At 41.5% G+C, this 22,514-nt stretch overlaps 1 protein-coding gene across 1 annotated transcript; it reads left to right on the top strand.

Annotated features, from left to right (window-relative positions):
* Positions 1 to 1,156: 1,156 nt before the first annotated feature.
* Positions 1,157 to 21,256, top strand: LOC148135592 (uncharacterized). The gene is made up of 4 exons (XM_087984541.1): positions 1,157 to 1,557; positions 2,208 to 2,262; positions 7,561 to 7,642; positions 20,869 to 21,256. Exons 1-3 carry the CDS (start codon positions 1,359 to 1,361, stop codon positions 7,616 to 7,618), a joined length of 312 nt encoding a protein of 103 aa, XP_087840667.1. The 5' UTR covers positions 1,157 to 1,358; the 3' UTR covers positions 7,619 to 7,642; positions 20,869 to 21,256.
* Positions 21,257 to 22,514: the final 1,258 nt, after the last annotated feature.

A 22,514-nucleotide genomic window follows, 5' to 3' on the forward strand; every position in this document is an offset into this window, starting at 1 on the left:
CCTATTCCTACCCTCAGTCGCTTGTAGCAGCGGGAGTAATCCAGATATTACTACCGGAGAGGACCTCCTTTCTAAATTCTTGCCTCTCTTCCTTATTCTTCCTTCGGAATCTCATCCCTTTCCCTTCTTCTGTAGCTAATTCCAATGTGTACGCCCCTTTGTGAATAGCCTGCACTGTCTCCGAGATATCCTTGATCCTGACACCAGGGAGGCAACACACTATTCTGATTTCACGCTATCGGTCAGAGAGACGTCTGTCTGTGCCGCTGACAAAGAGATGCAAGTTTTGTAATTTGTAATAGGAGGACCTTCGAAATCGCCACTATTTCCATCTAAAATGACAAAGGCAGCTGATGTCAGGGAACACCGCCTTGAAGTCGGACAAGTTCCCCTTGAAAGCACTCACCATGCTGACTTGGAAATAATCTTTGAGGAGATTCCTGAAGAAGGGCTTATGCCCGAAACGTCGATTCTCCTGTTCCCGGGATGCTGCCTGACCTGCTGCGCTTTTCCAGCAACACATTTCCAGCTCTGACTTGGAAATAAAACCGCTTTCTTTAACTGTCACGGGATCAAGACCCTGGAACTCCGTGTTCATGGCATTGTGGGCAGCACATGGACAACAGCTGTTCCAGAAGGTGGCTCAACACCGCCTTCTCAAAGGGATGGAGAATAAATGCTCGGCTCAGCCAGCGACATCCACGTTCCAGTCGTGAATAAACAAAAACAGCTGGGGTCTCTCGTTGTGGCATACAATATATCACAACGTTTCTGTCTGCAGCATACCTGACACTAAAATCTATCATCCACGACAAACTAAATCGAGTCCCAGAGATGTTGTTGCACACCCGGTCTGACTTTTGCATGGGCGTCCTGACCCAGAAATAAGCTCTGACACTGTGGTACAAGACTCTCTCCATCAGTTATTTTCTCCTTCGTAAGAATGGTCCACTTATTCCATCTCTCTGTATGTTACTTTGGGCAAGGAGTTAATATTTGTGGATGAGGGGTCAGCAGGATTAAATACCACAGTTAACATATGATCAGACGTGATGTTATCGAATGGGGGAGCACCGGGGATGGGCCCAGTGGCCGCCAGCTTCTCCGCCCCCTGATCAGATTGTGAGAGAGCCGGAGGGAGAAGTTATTAATATGACCCGGGAATGAACTCCATTGGAGCGTCATAAAGGAGCAATTCCCAGCTTAAAACCTTCTCTGCCCTTTCCCCCACAGCCCCAGTTCATTTGGTCAAACTGGGAGAAAAGGGAATTCGGGAAATGACCAATTAATGTTTGTTTCTGGGAATTTTTTGGAAAACATCGCATGCGCAAAGCCTCATCGCACGTTCGCCTCCGCCAATGCTGATTGTTACTGACCCTCCCCCAGCGCTGCCATTGAGGAGCATTTACTCAGTGAGTGCAGGAGGTTTGTTTGAAACAGACCGCAATGGAGAGATCAGCGCCCAGGGAAGCGAGGGAACAGCAGGCTCCTTCCAGCAGCACATCGGGATGGGAGCCTGGGACACAGAGGGGGCTCCGAGACCGGGATTGATTCGGGGTGAGTTCAGGGAGAACCGGGGGCTGTTTGTAAGAGGCCGAGCGGAGCAGGAACTGCTCCCGGAACTTGGAGTGAGCGGGCTGGGGGGAAGAGAGAGGCCTTTCTCGGGCTGTGTGTGGGCCTGCTGAGGGAGACAGAGCGGGAGGAAGCTGCTGTGGAACATTCTTGAGGTTTGCAATCCCCTAAACACGGATGGAAATTCATTGTTTGGCTTCTGTTTCACGCTGTTTATTGCGAATAGACATTGAAATAAAGGACAGTAGAAACAAATGTGATAATCCTGTGTAGGATAAATATAGCAGGCACAGGATAAACGTCTCCAGGTATGTGAAATCGTGCCCAGTATTTGTTTTTCAACAGTTAATGTATTGGGAGCTGGACACTGAACTGTGTAATCATTCCATTTGTGGAGATGTCCATACGTTGGTGAGTTTATTTTATCAAAGTGAAATGTTTTCGAATTTGGGAAACAGAAAAATACTGGAGGGAGCTCAGGGCTCGAGTGGAACCAGGATCTGCACTGTTCATCTTGCCCTGTTCCAAAACAAAGAATTATAATGATCATGACCTGAATATTGCATTGATAATTCGATGTCTTCCTACTCAGCTGCTAGTGATGTACAGGAGCTCTCTCTTTTGTCTTTCTCCAGGCAAATATTTGATGGATCAATCCGAGAGTGACTGGCTGCTTCTCACACCCAGCAGGTATGTTCCCACTGTCAGAGAGGAGAAGGTCCTTTCCACAGTCATAGTGGATTGAGTCAGACACATATTGAGCTCCATTTCCAGAAGTACACATTCAATCCAAGAGTTAAACACAACTGACAATATATAAATCTATATTATTTCACCCTTTTCTCAGTGCTTACCACCTCAGTGACAGTAAATTTCATTATTCAAAGCCAATTACCATTCATAAGATTAGAAGCAGGTTAGACTGTATGCTTATAATAAATATACATTTATGAGCTGCATTAAATTCATATGTAGATTTAGCATTTTTTAAAAGTTACAATCAATTAGAACAAACCAATGATGGTGTTACATGGTTATAACAAATATATATATATGAAGTGTATATTTGAGCACAGATATAGAAGCAATGTTGGACATTTGAGTAATTGAGCAGGACAAAATTCTTCTTTTGATAAACAGTTGTCCTGTACAAAGACAATAATCAAACAATGTAAATTTCAAATGAACTTCTTGGTCAAGCCTTATCTACAGAGGATGCTTCTAGAGAGAATACTTAATGCTCATTCACATATGTACATACACATCTGTGTCTGTCTCTGTCTCTCTCATTCTCACTCTCAGCCTAGTGTTGATGTAAACACACTTTATGCATGCTCCCATTCTGGTTGAGTGCCTCAGTAATGCAGAAGCATTTCCATACTTTTTTTTAATGTATGAAACACTGATAAGACTTAAAACCACCTCATAAAGTGTATCAGAACTGGAATCACACAGAGACATACAGACAATGTTGGTGTGATCTCGACCAGTAGCACTCTTTAAAGTGATACAGATTGGCAGCACAACAGAAAATTCACTCTCACTCAGCCAGTTAATGGTAAAAGGGAGAAAAAAAATGCAATTTAGGCCCACAACTACTTCCAGATATGGACAGTCATAAATTGACTGTCCACATTAGTAATCGCTTCAGAAGAAGTTCATATTCGATGTTACATTATTGCAGTGCCCAGCAGCAATTGCCAAAGACTACTGCACGCACAAAATGTAAAAGGAAAGCTGAGATTGAATACAATAAAATTCAGATTCTTGGCAAACATAAGTATTGAACCAACATTAATCCCTCAATCACACAGGTTTATCAAATATTGAACAGGTTTATCCTACACCCTGCTGAAAAAACACAACTGAACATAGAGAATGGCATCCATATACTCGACTTGTCACTGTTGCACACAGAGCAAAACTGGCACTCGAGGTATTCAAAGGTTACTAACTGCAGAACTAATCTCAAATTGGTATTTACACCGAGACACTGGCAGTGAGTGAATGAAGATTAGAATCCCAACAATTAGTGGAAACTAGTATGGAGAACAGATCAAGAATAGAATGTCCCAGTGCAGACACAACAGGCTGAATGGCTGTACCAATTCTGTGATTGAGTCATAAATCACAAAATGCATAAGAGATTAAGGCCCAATCTCAACACCCTAAACACTATTATCAGATTGAATCTCAGTCACATTTTTTTTTTCTAATTCATTCATGGGATGGGAGCATCACTGACTCGGCCAGGATTTATTGCCCATCCCTAACTACCCATGCAGCCTCATTGATGTGGGTCTGGAGTCACATGCAGGACAGACAAGGGAAGGATGGCAGTTTCCTTCATTCAAGGACATTACTGAACCAGATGAGTTTTTCTGGCAATCAACAATAGATTCATGGACGTCATTAGACTCTTAGAATATTATTGGCTGCCAGAGAATTGAGCAACTTTGCTATATAAGAGTTGAACATGACTGGAACTCATTGAGAACTTCACTCTCACAGTCACACAGAAGAAACTGGCATGTATAGATCAATTCCTAAATTCTCACATGGACACAGCAGAAATTGACATGTATACATCAAGTCCTAAACTCTCGTATGGACACAACCAAAGCTGACAGACATTGATTGATATCTGCTCTCACAATATTCACATTGTGGCAACTAAAAGGGAGAGAACAATAATCACGCGCACACACATATGACAGGTACAGGTTGATAACTAGACTAACACATTCGCATAGCAAAACCTGATAGGTACAGTATGATAAATGAATTTGCACATTTATAAACAAGAAGCTGATAGATACAGATTAATAACTGCACTCTCATTTGCACAGAGCAGAATCTGACAGGGACAGGTTGGTAAATTTCAGAGAAAGATTGATAACTACCCTCTCATATTCATAAAGCAGAAACTGACAGGAAGAGATTGATTATGCTCCCAATTTCAAATCACATAAATTGACTACACTTTGATAACATCACTCACATATTCACAGAGAAGAAACTGACAGGCAGAGATTGATAACAAAACAAAAATTAGTGGAAAATTCACAGGTCTGGCAGTGTTTCAGGTCTAGTGACCATTCCTCAGAACTGATGGTGGCAAGGAAAATGCACACAATGTGGTCTCCTCTATGTTGAGGAAACTGAGTGTAGATTGGATGTCCACAGTGCAGAGCACCTACATTCTGCCCAGACAAAAAGACCCTGAGCTTCCAGTTGCCTGCCACTTCAACACACCACCCTGTTCCCTGGCCAAGATCTCTGTCTCAGGCTTGCTGTAGTGCTCCAGTGAAGCTCAGTGCAAGCTGGAAGAACAGCATCTCATTTTCTGCTTGGGATCTCGACAGCCTTCTGGACTCAATATTGAGTTCAATAACTACAGGGCTTGATCTCTCCCAATGCATTACCTAAACACCCACATATCCGGCCTCGTTAACATTTAGTCTGCTATTATACGCTACCAATTGTTAGCCACGAACAGGCCCTGTTAATAGGCTACCCACCCACTTAGTCTAACAGTAAGATTAGATTACTTGCATTGTGGAAAGCGGCCCTTCGGCCCAACAAGTCCACACTGACCCTCCGAAGAGCAACCCACCCAGGCCCATTTCCCTACATTTGCCCTTTCACTTAACACTACGTTGCATGGCCAATTCACCTAATCTGCACATTTTTGGACTGTGGGAGGAAACCGGAGCGCCCGGAGGAAACCCACGTAGACACAGGGAGAATGTGCAAACTCCACACAGACAATTGCCTGAGGTGAGAATTGAACCCGGGTCCCTGATTCTGTGAGGCAGTAGTGCTAAACACTGTGCCATCATGTCACCCCACTCCTCTGTCTGACTGACTGTTCTTCTCTTTCTTTGGACTCTATCTCCATCTGTCTTTTACTCGTCACCCTTCCACCCAGCTTATCTTCTGTATAAAAACTAATATTTTCCTACCTATCACCATAAAATACAGAAGTCTGAATACATCACCCAACAAACTCAAGACAGCTTCTTCGCTGTCATCAGACTTTTGAATGGACTGCTCGAATTTTAAGGTGAAAGTGGGTACTGTAGATGCTGGAGATTAGTATCCAGATTACAGTGGTGCTGGAAAAGCACAGCAGGTCATGCAGCATCCGAGGAGCAGGAAAATTGACTTTTTGGACATTCCTGATGAATGGCTTTTGGCCGAAATGTAGATTTTCCTGCTCCTCAGATGCTGCCTGACCTGCTGTTCTTTTCCAACACCACGCTAATCTGGCTCAAGTTTTAACGTTAACTTCTCTCTCTTTGCAGCTTTAAAACTGTATTGCAGATTCTGTTCTATTACCCTGATGCATTTTGTATGATATTATCTGCCTGTAAAGCACACAAAACAATGCTTTCCATTGTATCTCAGTGCATGTGACAAAAAGTAAATCAAATCAAATCAAATGGATAATTACACTCACATATTCATATAGCAGAAGCTGAGAGGTACAGGCTGATAACTACAGTCACACAAACTGACAGGAAAAGATGAATAAATACACTCAAACACTGACATTAGAGCCTGACAGGGAATGATTGTTCATTAAACTCTCACATTCACAAAGCAGAGACTGATAGCGACAGGTGAAAACTCAGCTCACACATTCACATAGTAGAAACTGAAGGATTGACAATTACAGAAACATATTCACCAAGCAGAAACTGACAGCTACAGATTGACAACTATTTTTATGTATTTACACAGCAGAGTCTGAAAGATACAGATTGACAGTTACACTCACTTTGACAAAGAGGAAAATGACAGGTAGAGAATGATAACTGTAGTCCCACATTCACATCGCTGAAACTGACAGCTACAGTTTGATTAATACATCCACATTCACAGAGCAGAAGCTGATGGGTACTGCTCAATAACTGTATTCACTTTGACAGGTAAGAAACTGACAGGGACCCATTACTATCTATACTATCATGTTGATATCGTAAGAACAGATTGACAATGACACTCTGGTGTCAAATAGCAAAGCCTGACTGGGACTGTTTGATAATTGCACTCACATACTAATATCGCTTAACAGGTAGAGATGAATATCTGCATTTTCACAGATTAAACTGATGGGTTTAACTTGATGACTGCATTTAATATGCATACAGCAGAAACTGACAGGTAGAGACTAATATCGAAACTCACGTTCTCATAGTTGCAACTGACACATTCAGGTTGATATCTACATTCTCAGAGACACAGGAGAAACTATTAGGGACAGATTGGTAAAGCAAACACACATGTTCGCAGGGCAGAAACTGACAGATATATATAGATAACTAAGCTCACATATCCGCATCAGACAAACACATAGAGACTGATCATATTTATTTAAAATGTATGAAATGTATTTATGAACCAGCCCCTGGCAGTTTCCTCTATGTGGATACACGAGTTCAGTTACCAATCTGCATCTGTCAGTTTATGCTATGTGAATGTATGAGTGTAGTTATCAGTCTGTCCCTATTTGTCTCTGTGGTGAGAAAATGTAAATATATTTACCAGAGAGTGACAGGGACAGATTGATAACTGTATTCACTCGCATATTTGCACAGATTATATGGATTGATAATTACAGTTTGATAATTACACTCAGATATTCACAGAACAGCATTTAACAGGTTCATCTTGATAATTGTCTTCACACATTCACTGAGCAGGAACAGACAGCTTTGGATAGACAAGGAAACTTTCATATCCAGACACGCACTTGCATTAGATTATCCCATTTGTAGAGGAGTTGGTTAGTATCTGGTTCTCAGCGAATTGGGACAGATTGTTTTGATACAGTCACCACAGAGCAGCTCAGGCCAAGAATAGAATCAGCCCTGTGGTCCTGTTGGAATTGCTGTCTGGAAGGAAGAACAGCCAAATGATTATTAAATTATTCCATTGACTTAATGTTGATTTACTGATGATGTCTCTTCTGTCTCCCTCCAGACAATTACTTGAAGGACCAAGACAGTGTAATACGTCCTCGATACAAATCCAAGTGTGATCAGTTCCTTCTAACAAACAGCAGGTATGTTACTGCAGTCAGACTGAAGAACCTCCTTTCCACAGTCACAGAGCAGATTGAATTAAACACACATTGACTCAATTTCCAGAGATAAATTTTCAAAGCAAGAGTCAACTACCTCGGAGGAATTACAATTTTTTTTCTCTCTCTCCATTCTTTACGTACATCACCACATTTGCCAATAATTGTTATAAATCACAGCCATAGAGTTATAGAGATGTAGAGCACAGAAACAGACCATTCGGTCTGACCCATCTATGCCAATCAGATATTCAAAACTAATCACGTCCCATTAGCCAACACTAGTGGCTTTTGCCAGCACTTGGGCCACATCCCTCTAAATTGTTCCTATTCATGTCGCATCCACATGCCTTTTAAATATTGGAATTGTTCCAGCCTCCACCACTTCCTCTAGCTACGCATTCCACACACACAAACCGCTTTCTGCATGAAAACGTTGCCCCTTAGGTCCCTTTTAAAACTTTCCCCTCTCTCCTGAAACCTGTGCCCTCTGGATCTGGACTCCCCCACCTCAGAGAAAATGCCTTGTCTATTTAGCCTATCCATGATCTTCCTGATTTTATAAAGGTCAGAATTTTATAAAGGTTATAAAATACTATAAGGTCGCCCCTCAGCCTCGAACACTCCAGAGAAAACAGCTCCAGCCTCTTCAGCTTGTCTCTTTCGCTCAAAAACTCCAACCCTGGAAACAATCTTGTAAATCTTTTCTGAATGTTTCATGTTTCACAACATCCTTCCGATAGGAAGGAGACCAGAATTGCACACAATATTCCAAAAGTGGCTAAACCAATTACCTGTACAGCTGCAACATGACATCCGAACCTCGAAACTCTGTGCTCGGACCAATAAAGAACAGCATATTAAATGTCTCCTTCATTATCCTATCGACCAGAGACTCCACTTTCAAGGAACAATGAACCTGCACTCCATGGTCTCTTTGTTTATTAATACTGCCCAGGAGCTTACCATTAAGTATATAACTCCTGCCTTGATTTGCCTTTCCAAAATGCAGCACCTAGCATTTATCTGAATTAAACTCCATCTGCCACTGCTCAGCCTATTGGCCCCTCTGATCATGATCCTTTTGTACTCGGTGGGAACCTTCTTTGCTGTCCATTACACCGCCAGTTTTGGTGTAATTGCAAACCTTTATGTTCATATTCAAATCATTTATATAAATGACGAAAAGCAGTGAACCCAGCACCGATCTTTGTGGCTCACGACTGATCACAGGTCTCCAGTCTGAAAGGTAACCCTCTGCTATCACCCTCTGTCTTCCACGTTCAAATCAATTCTGTGTCCAAATTGCTCGTTCTCTGCGATTTTCATGTGATCTAACCTTGCTAACCAGTCTACAATGAGGAAACCTGTCAAACATCTTACTGAAGTCCTTATAGATCACGTCCACCGCTCTACCCTCATCAATCATAGAGTCAAAGAGATGTACAGCAGGGAAACAGACCCTTTGGTCCAATTCGTCTATGCAGACTCGATGAACCAATCCAATCTAGTTCCACCTGCCAGCACCCGGCCAATATCGCTCGACACGCTTCCTATTGATATATGTATTCAGATGCTTTTTCAAAGTTGCAATTGTACCAGCCTCCACCACCACTTCTGGCAGTTCATTCCATTTACGTACCACGCTCTGCATGAAAAACTTGCCACTTGGGTCTTTTTATTTCTTTTCCATCTCACTGTAAACCTATGCCCTCTAGTTCTGGACTCCCCACACCAGAGAACATGCCTTGTCTATTTATCCTATCCATGCTCCTCATGATTTTATAACCCTCGATAAGTTCACCCCTCAGCCTCCAATGCTGCAGGGAAAACAGCCCCAGCCTATTCAACTTTCCTTCTAGATCAAATCCTCTAACCCTGGCAACATCCTTGTAAATCTTTTCTGAATCCTTTCAAGTTTCACAACACCCTCCTGATAGGAAGGAGACCAGAATTGTACGAAATGTTCGAAAAGTGGTCGAACCAATGTCCAGTATGGCCTCAACATGCACTCAATATTCTGATCAATAAAGGAAAGCATACCAAACACCGCCTTCACTATTCTATCCACCTGCGACTCTACTTTGAAGGAAACTGCACCTGCACTCCAAGGTCTCTTTGTTCAGCAAAACTCCCTCGCACCTTACCATTAAGTGTATAAGTCCTGCTAAGATGTGCTTTCCCAAAATGCAGCACCTCGCATTTATCTGAATTAAACTCCATCTGCCACTCCTCAGCCCATTGGCCCATCTGATCAAGATCTCATTGTAATCTGAGGTAACCTCCTTCGTTGTCCACTCCTCTTCTAATTTTGGTGTCATCTACACAATTACTTACTATACCTCCTATGGTCACATCCAAATCATTTATACAAATGACAAAAAGTAGTGGATACAGCACCGATCCTTGTGACAGTCCACTGGTCACAGTCCTCCAGTCTTAAAAACAACCCTCCACTAACACCCTCTGTCTTCTACCTTCGAGCCAGTTCTGTTTCCAAATGGCTAGTTCTCCCTGTATTCCATGAGATCTAACTTTGCTAACCAGTTTTTTCTTCAAAAAACTCAATCAAGTTTGTGTAACATGGTTTCCCTTGCCCAAGACCATGTTCACTGTCCCGAATCAGATCTTGACTGTCAAAATACTTGTAAGTTCCGTCTCTCAAGATTCCCTCCAATATCTTGCCCAACACCAATGGCAGGCTCACCAGCCTATAGTTCCCTGGCTTTTCCTTATCACCTTTCTTAAATAGTAGCACCACGTTAGCCAGCCTCTAGTCTTCTGGCACTTCACCTGTGACTATCAATGATACAAATATCTTGACAAGGGACATGCCAAACACTTCCGTAACCTCCCACAGAGTTCTACAGTACACCTGATCAGTTCCTGGGGAATTATTCACCTTTATGTGTTTCAAGACATCCAGTAATACTACTTTTGTAATATGGACATTTTTAAGATGTCACCATCTATTTCCCCCCATTGAATATCTTCCGTGTCCTTCTCACAGTATACACTGATGCAAAATACTCATTTGGTATCTTCCCCCATCTTCTTCGGCTCCACACAAAGGCCGTCTTGCTGATCTTTGAGGGGCCCTAATCTCTCCCTAGTTATCCTTTTGTCCTTAATGTATTCATAAAATTCCTTGGGAATCTCCTTAAAACTATTTGCCAAAATTCTCATGCCCCCTTTTTGCCCTCCTGATTTCCCTCTTGATTATACTCCTACTGTCTTTTCCTCTTTTAAGGATTCACTCGATCTCTGCTGTCTATATCTGACATATGTTTCCGTCTTTCTCTTCACCAAAACCTCAATGTCTCCATCATCCAGCATTCCCTACACTTCCAGACTTGCTGTTCACCCTAACAGGAACAGACTGTCTCTGGACTCGTTATCTCATTTTTGAAGGTTTCCTATTTTCCAGCCTTCAGTTTACCAGCGAGCTGCCAATCAGCTTTTGAAAGTTCTTGTCTAACATTGTCAAGCCCATTGATATTTTACAAGATTTTCCAAGGGGTTTAGACTGAATTCTTATCTGAAATAGATGCCTGGGAGAGGTGTTAAATCTACAATTAATATGACATTTTTAAAGTTAAAATCAAGATGGAAAAGAAAATCAGACCGTAACATCATTTCAAAAACCATATATAACATAGATGTTAAATACAGAGATAGAAGGAAACCAGACAAAAGTCACCAATTTACAGGATGAACCAGTGTTATTAAGTTTGCGCAGGACAGAGTTAAACCTTTAATGAAGTTTTGTCACATACAGAGACATGGCAATTAAATAATGTGAATTCCAAACACCCATTGTGTGCCAAAGCCTGACAAATAAAACTGAACATGCTATGGGCTGGAAACAAATGTAGAAATTGCTGGAAACGTTCAGCACATCTGGCAGCATCTGTTGATAGAAGGTAGAGTTAATGTATTGGGGCCAGTGACTATTATTCAGAACTGAGTTTCTCCAGGAATTTCTAATGTTCCTGACAGTGGAAAATAATTACTGCACATGCACACAGCAACTGACTGATTCAGAATTTGTTCAAAATACAAACATTATAACTGCAGAGCAGGACTAACTGTTATGGAGTTCCTTATACACTGCAGGCAACAGGAAATGATCCAATCGAGATGAATATCACTTTCACATGGAGTCACTGTGGTCTGCAGCAGTCAGAGACATCCAGCTAACAATTCTACTCCCATTCAGACAGCATTCCATTTCTATCAATGTGTCATGGTGGCAGAGGAGCTGCCATCCCCACCTTTAGCACAACATCAACTCCATACCATTTTCTCAAATAATCGATGTGATCATATAATCGTGATTTGAAACGATGGAGTGGGAAAGATTTAGTGAGATAATAGAACATAAACATGACAGCACAGTATACTATTCCATTTTCATCCATATGTTTATCCAATGACCATTTAAATGCCTGTAAAATTGGCGAGTCCACTACAGTTGCAGACAGAACATACCATGCCTCTACTACTACTCTGAGTAAAGAAACTACTCTGACATTTGTCTTATATTTATCATCCCTCAATTTAAAGCGATGTCCCCTTTTGCCAGCCATCACCATCGGAGGAATAAGGCCATCACTGTCCACACTATCTAACCCTCTGATTATTTTATGTGTCTCTTTTAAGTCACCTCTCAAATTTCTTCTCTCTAATGGAGCCAGATGTCCCTCAGCCTTTCCTCATAAGACATTCCCTCCAGACCAGGTGACATCCCAGTAAATCACCTCTGAACCCTTTCCAAAGCTTCCACATCCTTCCTGTGTTGCGGTGACTAGAAGTGGACGCAATTTTCCAAGAGTGGCCACACCAGAGTTTTGTAGAGCTACAGCATGACCTCATGGGTCCAAAACTCAATCCCTCTCCCAATAAAAGCTAACACATCATATGCCTTCTTAACAACCCTATCAATCTGGGTGGCAACTTTCAGGGATCTACGCACATGTACACAGATGTCTCTCTGCTCATCTACACTGCCAAGAACCTTACCATTAGCCCAGTACTCTTTATTCCTATTGCTCCTTCCAAAGTGAATCATCTCACACTTTTCCACATTAAACTCCATTTGCCACTTCTCAGCCCAGTTCTGTAGCTTACCCCTGTCCCTCTGTAATCTGCAATATCCTTTGGCACCATCCACAACTCCACTGACCTTAGTGTCATCCACAAGTTTACTAACCCATCCTTCTGCGCCCTCACTCACGTCAGCAGTGGACCCAAAACAGATCCTTGTGGTATACCACTAGTAACTGACCTCCAGGATGAACATTTCCCATCAACTACCACTCTCTGTCTTCTTTCAGCTAGCCAATTTCTGAACCAAATCACCCTCAATCCCATGCCTCCATATTTTGTGCAATAGCCTGCCATGAGGAACCTGACTGAAAACACCTTATGAAACAGTTTACTGAAATCCATATACATCGCATCAACTGCTTTACCCTCTTCCCATCTGTTTGGTCACCTTCTCAAAGAACTCAATGAGGTTTGTGAGGCATGACCTACATTTCACAAAATCATTTTGACTATTCCTAATCAACTTATTCCTATCGAGATGATAAATCCTGTCTCTTCTAGACTTTTCCAACACTTTACTCACAACCAAAGTAAGGCTCACTGATCTATAATTACCAGGGTGGTCTCTACTCCCCTTCTTGAACAATGGGACAACATTTGCTATCTTCTAGTCTTCTGGCACTATTCCTGTAGACAATGACATCAAAGATCAAAGCCAAAGGCTCTTCAATCTCCTCCCTGGCTTCCCAGAGAATCTTAGGATAAATCCCATCTGGCCCAGGGGATTATCTATTTTCACACTTCCCAGAATTGCTAACACCACCTGCTTGTGAACCTATATTCCATCTAGTTTAGTAGCCTGTAACTCGGTATTCTCCACAACAACATTGTCTTTTTTCCAGTGTGAATACCAATGAAAAATATGCATTTACCACTTCTCCTATCTCTTCGGACTGCACACACAACTTTCCACTCCTGTCCTGGATTGGACCGGAAGTTATTCTAGTCATTCTTTTATTCCTGATATAGCTATAGAAAGTTTTAGGGTTTTCCTTGATCCTATCTGCCAAAGACTTCTCTTGTCCCCTCCTGGCTCTTCTTATTTCTCTCTTTAGGTCTTTCCTGGCTAGCTTGTAACTCTCAAGCGCTTTAGCTGCGCCTTCCCATCTCATTCTAACATAAGCCGCCTTCTTCCTCTTGACAAGCGATCAACTTCCTTCGTAAATCAAGGATCCCTCACTTGTCCACTTCCTCCACGGCTGACACGTATATGCTAATCAAGGACACGCAGTAGCTGTTCCTTGAATAAGCTCCACATTTCAATTGTGCCATCCCCTGCAGTTTCCTTTCCCATCCTATGCGTCATAAATCTTGCCTACTCACACCATAGTTGCCGTTTCCCCCAGTTATAAATCTTGCCCTGCGGTGTATACCGATCTCCCTTTCCTTCGCTAAAGTAAACATAACCGAATTGTGGTCACTCTCACCGAAGTGCTCACCTACCTCCAAATCTAACACCTGGCCGGGTTCATTACCCAGTACCAAATCCATTGTTGCCTCGCCCCTGGTTGGCCTGTCTACATACTGTGCCAGGAAACCCTTCTGCACACATTGGACATTGAATCTGAAGTATTTAAAGTATAATATTTCCAGTCAATATTTTGAAAAGTTGAAGTCTCCCATAACAACTACCCTGTTACACTCACTCTTATCCAGAATCATCTTTACAATCCTTTCCTCTACATCTCTGGAACTATTCTGAGGCCTATAGAAAACTCCCAATAGAGTGACCTCACTTTCCTGTTTCTAACCTCAACTCTTACTACCTCATTAGACGAGTCCTCATACATCCTTTTTATCATTGTAATATTGTCCTTGCCATACCTCGCCCTCTTTTACCATCTTCTCTGTTCATACTGAAACATCTAAATCCCAGAACCTACGACAACCATTCCTGTCCCTGCTTGATCCATGTGTCTGAAATGGCCACAACATCAAAGTCCCAGGTACCAACCCATGCTTCAAGTTCACCCAACTTATTCCGGATGCTCCTGGCGTTGCAGTAGACACACTTCAAACCACCTTCCTGTTTGCCGGTGCACTCCTGTGACACTGAAACCATATTTCTGACCTCCCTACTCTCAACCTCTGGACACAGAAACTACAATTTAGGTTCCCATTCCCCTACTGAATTTGTTTAAACCCTCCCAAAGAGCATTAGCAAACTTCCCCCAGGATATTGGTACCCCTCTGCTTCAGGTGTAGACCATCATTGTTTGTAGAAGTCCCACCTACCCCAGAGTGAGCCACAATTAACCAGGTATCCAAAACTCTCCCTCCCACTCCATCCCTTTAGTCACGTGTTCAACTCCTCTCTCTCCCTATTCTTCACTTCGCTAGCATGTGGCACAGGCAACAAACCAGAGATAACAACTCTGTTTGTTCTAGCTCCAAGCTTCCATCCTAGCTCCCTGACTTTCTGCCTTAAATCCACATCCCTTGTCCTACCTATGTTGTTAGTGTCTATGTGGACCATGACTTGGGACAGCTCCCCCTCCTCTTCAAGGATCCCAAAAACACGATCTGAGACATCATGAACCCTGGCACCTGGGAGGGAACACTCCAACCATGAGTCTCTCTCTTTCCCACAGAACATCCTATCTGTCCATTTAACTATGGAGAACCCAATGACTAATGCGATGTTCCTCCCCCCCCCCCTTCACATTTGAGCAGCAGGGACAGATTCTGTGCCAGAGACCTGTATCCTGTGGCTTACCACTGGTAAGTGTACCCCCACCCCCGAGCTGCTCATTTTATCTTTTTGCGAGAAGAATTCAATTTAGTTTGGATACATGTGAGGTGTTAGATTTTGATGAGACAAACCAGGAGTGGACCTTTAAGCTTGATGGTGGGGTCTTGGGGATTGTTTCTGAACAAAGAGACAGAGGGGTGCTGGTGCATATTTCCTTGAAAGTCGAGTCACAGGTATTAAGGGCGGTGAAAAGGCATTGGGCATGCTTGCCTTCATTGGTCAGAACATTGAGTGTAGGAGTTGGGATGTCATGTGGTGGCTGTACAAGATGTCAGTGATGCCACTTTTGCAAGATTGTGTACAATGCTCATCACCCTTCTCCAGGAAGAATGTTGTTAAACTTGAGATGGTGCAGAAAACATTTACAAGGATTTTATAGTTATAGAGTCATACAGCAGAAAAACAGACCCTTCAGTCCACCATGTCCATGATGTCCAACAAGCACCAATCTGTATTCATGCCATTTACCTGCACTTGGCCCATAGCCGACTATGCCCTGGTTTCTTAAGGGCATATCCAGATGCTGCTTAAATGTTGTGAAAGTATTCCATCACACTGTCGGGCAGCATATTACAAACTTTACATCAAAATATTTTTCTCAGATATCCTCTAAACTGTTTTCCCCTCCACTTCAACTTTTGCCCTCTGGTCTTAGAGACATCTGCCAAGGGGAGAAAGGTTCTCGCAATCTACTCTGTCTGCATCTTTCACAATTTAGTATATCTCAGTCAGATCCTCCCTCAACCTTCTCTGCTCCAAGGAAACCAAACCCAGCTCATACAGTCTCCCCTTTTCAGGAGACTTTCCAACTCACTGCATCCTCTCCAGCTCATCCCATCCTTCTAATTGTGTGGCAGTCAGAATTGCACACAGTAGTTGATCTGTTTTAGAAAGTTGTAATAAGACTTCCTTGCTCTTATATTCAACAGCTCCGGTACTGAAGGAAAGCATTCTGTATGCCTTCTTCAGCAGCCTGTCTGCCTGTGCTGACACCTTCTGTGATCTATAGACTTGTACACCAAAGTCCATTTGTTCCTCCGTACTCCCTCGGGACCAATCCTTCATTGTGTAATTCTTTCCCTTATTAGACCGCCCAAAATTCATTACCTCACATTTATCAGGATTAAATTCCATCTGTCATTGCAGTGCCCAATGTCCTCATGCCTGAGACCATCCCCCTCACTGTCAACAACATTACCAACTTTCATGTCATAGAGCAAAGAACAATACAGCACAGGAACAGGCCCTTTGCACTCCAAGGCTGTACTGAAACATATAATATTTCCACACGAAAAATTCATCTGCAGGCTTACTAATTATACTTTCTACATTCACATCCAATTGTTAATATGTACATAACAAGCAGCAAGGGTCCAAGCACTGATCCCTGTGGTACACCACTGGTCACAGGCTTCCAGTCACAAACACAACCCTCCACCATTATAGTTTGCATCCTGGCTGCAAGCTCATTTCACCTCCAGTTTGCTTAAGACTCCAAGAGCCGAGTTTGAACCAGTCTTTTATATGGGACTTTGTCAGAGGCGAGAGGGGTCGTCTGTACCTGGCCAGAATAGAGTGGCCCATGTCTGTTAACACAAACTGACCTTTTAAGAATTAAACAGCAGGATGTGAAACACAATGGCAGGCAGAAACTATTCCAAGCAGCCTGCTTACACAGTAAGGCAGAATGATACCATTCAATAAGCACTGTGAGGACAGTAAAAAGGACCCAGCCTGTTCCCATTCAAAACAGTTCTGACAAGCAGACTGAAGGTCCAATAAGTGAGTAACTCCAGCCACATTAAATGAAAGGGTAATATTCCCAGTTAATGAACAGACACCAGGTGCTAGTTACAGTTCATTAATGTCCTAAAACAGCTCAAGTTATCTTATAGTATGTAGTTTCTTGAAATAAGTTGGAATATTAAGAATTAGGTTCTCGTAAAGAGACATAGCATCATCTCCGTAGTTTCCAGCCTAAAAAGTAGGTGCATAATACTAAAGTATAAAGGGGAAAAGAAGCATTTAAACCTGGAAGTGAAGGTTAGTTAGCTTTAGGTAATAACTTCTCTTACACCCAGAATCAAGCTCACAGCCCATTAATCACAAAGTGCTAATAGTTGGAATATCTAAATTACTTTACATTTTGTAATTGAGTTTTTACAACAAATTAAAATTACAAGTCTGTGGCAAGTAAGTCAAAACAAACTGTCCTTTTGTTTTTCTTCATATATTTCCCCACTGTCTGAATTATATCAGAGGAGCAATTGATCTTGATAAAATGGAATACGATGAATAACCACATCAAGCTGTCCTGAGAGAGATAAGCTAAACTGAGAGAAACCCGAAGGTGTTTAGAAAATAACTTTGGAATGAGAATGAATAGGATGCATAGAAAGACTGCAAGGCCTAGAGATTACGGTGTCTTCTAAACTCTGACAGGTCAGGGGATCCTGGGGCTGTCCATAGAAATTCCCATCATTGATTAGGTGTCTCATTGAATAGGGTATGTAAAATAAGAGGGAAGAACATCATAATCAAGTTGTATGTGATTTATAAGCAATATTGCTTTTTATTTTAAAAAAAAGTGTGTCATGGACCTCTCTTAGGAGGTCAGTCTCGGGGGAAGATCATTTGGCCCTCTCCCTGCACTAACCCGTTTCTGTTTGAATAAGCACCTACCACTTGCCTGAATGCTGCCTGCCTGCCTGCTGAGTCTTTCCTCCCCGGTCAGGAGTTATGCTTCGACAAAGGCCTTACAGAAGTCCATGTAAACCACGTCAACTGCACTACTCTCATCAGGATGTTCCATTGCCAGAACTGGAGGTTTTGAGTTAGGAGGAGAGGCTGAACAGGCTGTTGCTTTGTTCCATGGACTGTTAGAGAATGAAGTGTGTCCTTTGTACAGGTTGACAAAATCATGAGAGGCATGATATGGTCATATCCAAGGTCTTTTACCGAATGTGGGTGAGTGCAAAAATAGAGGGCACAGGTTTGAATTGTGGAAAAAAGATTTATAAAGGACCTATGGGGTTACTTTATCACATAGAGGGTGGCGGTTGTATGGAATGAGCTACCAGAGGAAATGGAGGTGGTGAGTACAATTACAACCTTTTATAGGCACCTGAATATATACAAGAATAGGAAGAGTTTAGAGGGATATGCATCAAATGCTGGCAAGTGGGACTAGACATGATGTGGAGGTGATAGTGTTGAACTGGTGTGGATAAAGTTAAGAATCACACAATACCAGTTTCTCAGATAACAACAGGTTTATTTGGAACCAATAGCTTTTCAGAGTGCTGCTCCTTCATTGCTCTGAAAGCTATTGCTTCAACATAAACCTGTTGTATATTAACCTGGTGTTGTGAGATCTCTAACTTAAATGGGATGAGATCAGCAATAACAGCTTGGACCAAAGGATCTGTTTCTGTGCTATATAACTGTATGACTCTCTGAAGGCCACACCTTCATATCATTACTCCTAATTAGACATTGCACTATTGGAGTTGCAAAGGTCCATTGCTTTTCCCTCTTTGACTCTGAAGAACAGCACAGATCCTTTCTGAGACAATACGTTGTGGTTTTACTTACCAGTGAATCTTACAGACACAAACAGTCAAAGAAAATAAGGTCTTTCCCATTCACTTCAGGAAACATGAACTGAAAATGCTCTCCTTTGCTAATTGGCTGTCCACTTTACAGCAAGCATTTAAACTGCTCAGAACTGAAAATGTGTTGCTGGAAAAGCGCAGCAGGTCAGGCAGCATCCAGGGAACAGGAGAATCGACGTTTCGGGCATAAGCCCTTCTTCAGGAAACGTCGATTCTCCTGTTCCCTGGATGCTGCCTGACCTGCTGCGCTTTTCCAGCAACACATTTTCAGTTCTGATCGCCAGCATCTGCAGTCCTCACTTTCTCCATTTAAACTGCTCAGTAACACAACGCAGGAGGATTGAAGCAGGATCAAGTGAGTGTCGGCATCCTTCCTGTATCATAACAACTATTCTGTTCAAAAATGTTTTTTATACATAAAATCAGTGCATGTACACAATAGCCCGAGTAGTTAACATTAAATTTTAGTTGCCAAGATTTTCACTGGACAACATGGCTCTAATCTGTTGACCGTCTGTCATATCTGAGCAGAGTTTTGAAGGACAATGAGCTATATCCAAAGTCCCATTGAATAGCACAGACTGACATGTAGAAAGTACTTTGAGTACACAAACCGTACAAGTAAATGGAAGAAACAAGATTAGTTCTGTACTCACAGATGAACAAACAGTTGCAGATTGCTCCAGTTATTGTCCTTATTTGTGTTATGAAGGACTTGAAGGAAACTGAGATAATTTCTGGACACAACAAAGAGTGAGATGGTGCCAATACACAACGGGTACAGAATAACTTGCAACGTACAGAAATACTGTCAGGTTAGTAGGTCTATAGGCAAAAAATAGAAAAGTCATGACCTTAAAGATGTCACAGTTGGGAGAACTAGCATTTCATTAAACAAGTTATCCAGGACAGTGTGAGAGTGAAGTATATCCATCCCAGTTTACAAGTGAACTTCCTATAGCTTTTAAATGCCTGGTATCAACTTAGTCGAAAATTAAATTCTAATTGTTTATTAGAAAATACTGAACCTATTGCATGTTCACAACGTATTCCACTTTAGTAGGGAAAGAAGTAAATAAGAATTCAGACTAATTATTCATCCAATTATCTCACCATGGCTTAAACTCACTGTCTGACTCTCTGACTGTATGTAATTCATGTATCTTTTTATCCAGACTGGAGGAATTAAATAGCAGCCAAGCATCAGATTGAAACAAATATTGCAATTTAATTTGTTTCCACAAAAAGAAAGTAGAAAAAAATTTCAGACAAAATCACCGAATAAATACTTTGTTTTCAAGTAGTCCAAAGGAAAATTAAACATTGACATGAAAAGGTACACATTCAGACAGATACCCAGAAATTATTGGACACAGAATGAAGAAACTCTCATACTGGTCTTGTTATACACATGTAAGCAATAAATTCAATATACACATTCAGACCAGAGACTGACCAATCCAGAAAATAGCTTCCATTCAAAGGTACTGTTTATGATTGTAAGTTGTGGAAATTATCCAACCTGCTGTAGAGTGCCAGAGACTGACAATGGTATAAAAAGTCTCACTTTAATTTACAGTACAGAGTTCCTCCAGTACAGGTAGAGGACATTTGGCCCACAGACCTGCAATAACTTGCCAAAGCACATCGCCCCCAGATATAGACCCCTACCCCCATAACCACATCTTTAACATAGTTAACCCACTTAGTCTGAACATTGCTGAATATTACAGGGCAATTTACCATGGATAATCCAGCTAACCTGCTTGTTTGGACTGTGGAAGGATACTGGAATACCTAGAGGAAACTGTTATGAAGACGTGAGTATAACTACCTTTAAGCCAGTTAAACTTCTGAATAGCACCAAGTGTTCTGAAAAAAAAGTAACATTTGGTCAAACAACTCAAGTAGCTGCTTGCCTGGAGACAAAAACAAAATTGAATTCAACCAATTGGTTTAAATTATATCCCGAAAATATCAAATTCCAATCCAGTTTGAATTGAGTATATTGACAATCTTATAAGCCAATGACACAGTCCAAAGCTCTGGAGTTGTAAATAGTTGTTAGTTAATCACTCTCTGTTATACTTTAATAAATAAAGCTGTTAATCTTTTACTAGTTCTTCGCCTATTGAATTTTCACAGATTACTGCATGGGATAAATCTTTTCTGTGTTGCTGGTTTTAAATTAGTAAAGAGGTTTGTTGTAACAAAACCAATGCAGACATTGGGAGCAGATCTGTGTGCAGTTTGCACATGAGCCAAGGCTGGAATTGAAACTGGGTCCCTGGCACTAGTGTGCCACCATGCTACCCTGACATGGATGGCAAATGATAAAATGTTTTGCATGTTGAGCAACAGAGATTTGAAGTAAAATGAGCTCCTGCAGTTTCTGGCAAGTGTCATGTTAAACAGAGACAAATATTGTAAGTACACTCATTTATTCACAGAGCACACACTGAAAGGTATAGATACTTTCAAATGCACTCATTCATTCATGTAGTTGAAACTCAGATGCAGAATGAAAACTGCACATAAACATTCACATTGTTTTAAATCTATACCTGCCAGTTTCTGCAATGTTCTCATTCATTAAAAAAAAACTGACAGGTACACTTTGATAGCACTCACATATTCTCAGAGCTGAGTACACACAGGCAGATAAAAATGTCACAGAATTCTCATTTTTTTGTCTTCTGCTTTGAGACATTTAAACTGACAAAATCCTGAAATAAATTCATAACTGTAGTGTATACTCTGCAATTGCATGACAGAAATGGGAGGCAACCTTCACCTTTAGCTTTATTTCTAGCTTACTGTGTGTGCTCACAGATCACATACTGACAGATTCAATCACAAGTCACCGTGACAGAACAGGGATGGAGTTAAAAAAAACATTCATTTCATCTGAAAGTTAGAAATGTTGAGATATTTGCTCTCTCACATGCCATTGATTGACAGAAACTGAGTAAAAACAAGTTTAGAAACAACAAACTGGCAGTTACAGAATGAAATATGGAGTCAGTTGCAAAGTATAAAATTGTTAGGATACAATGCAACTATCCATTGGCGAGAAACTGACATAAACAGTGTAACATCAGCAGTAAAATTGTTATTGCCAATTTCTGCAATGTACAAGATATTGCCTCTTGCCAAATGCTGCAGTTATAAATACAAACTTACTGTCAAATCGCAAAAGTTGATTGTAAGGATTTGCTGTGGAGGGGAGGGAGTCCTACCTGAGACTGTCTAAAGTGGTGTTTGGTCACACTCAAAATTGAAGATACTAAATGAGACACATTCTTACGTTAATGACTGACACCTACAGAGTAAGAAACAACAGGTTACACTTCAGAAGGTTTGAGTTACAGTCCAGTTA

This window comes from Chiloscyllium plagiosum, unplaced genomic scaffold (assembly GCF_037043375.1).
Source record: "Chiloscyllium plagiosum isolate Xiang-an unplaced genomic scaffold, Cpla_swu_hap1 HiC_scaffold_49, whole genome shotgun sequence".
NCBI lineage: Eukaryota > Metazoa > Chordata > Chondrichthyes > Orectolobiformes > Hemiscylliidae > Chiloscyllium > Chiloscyllium plagiosum.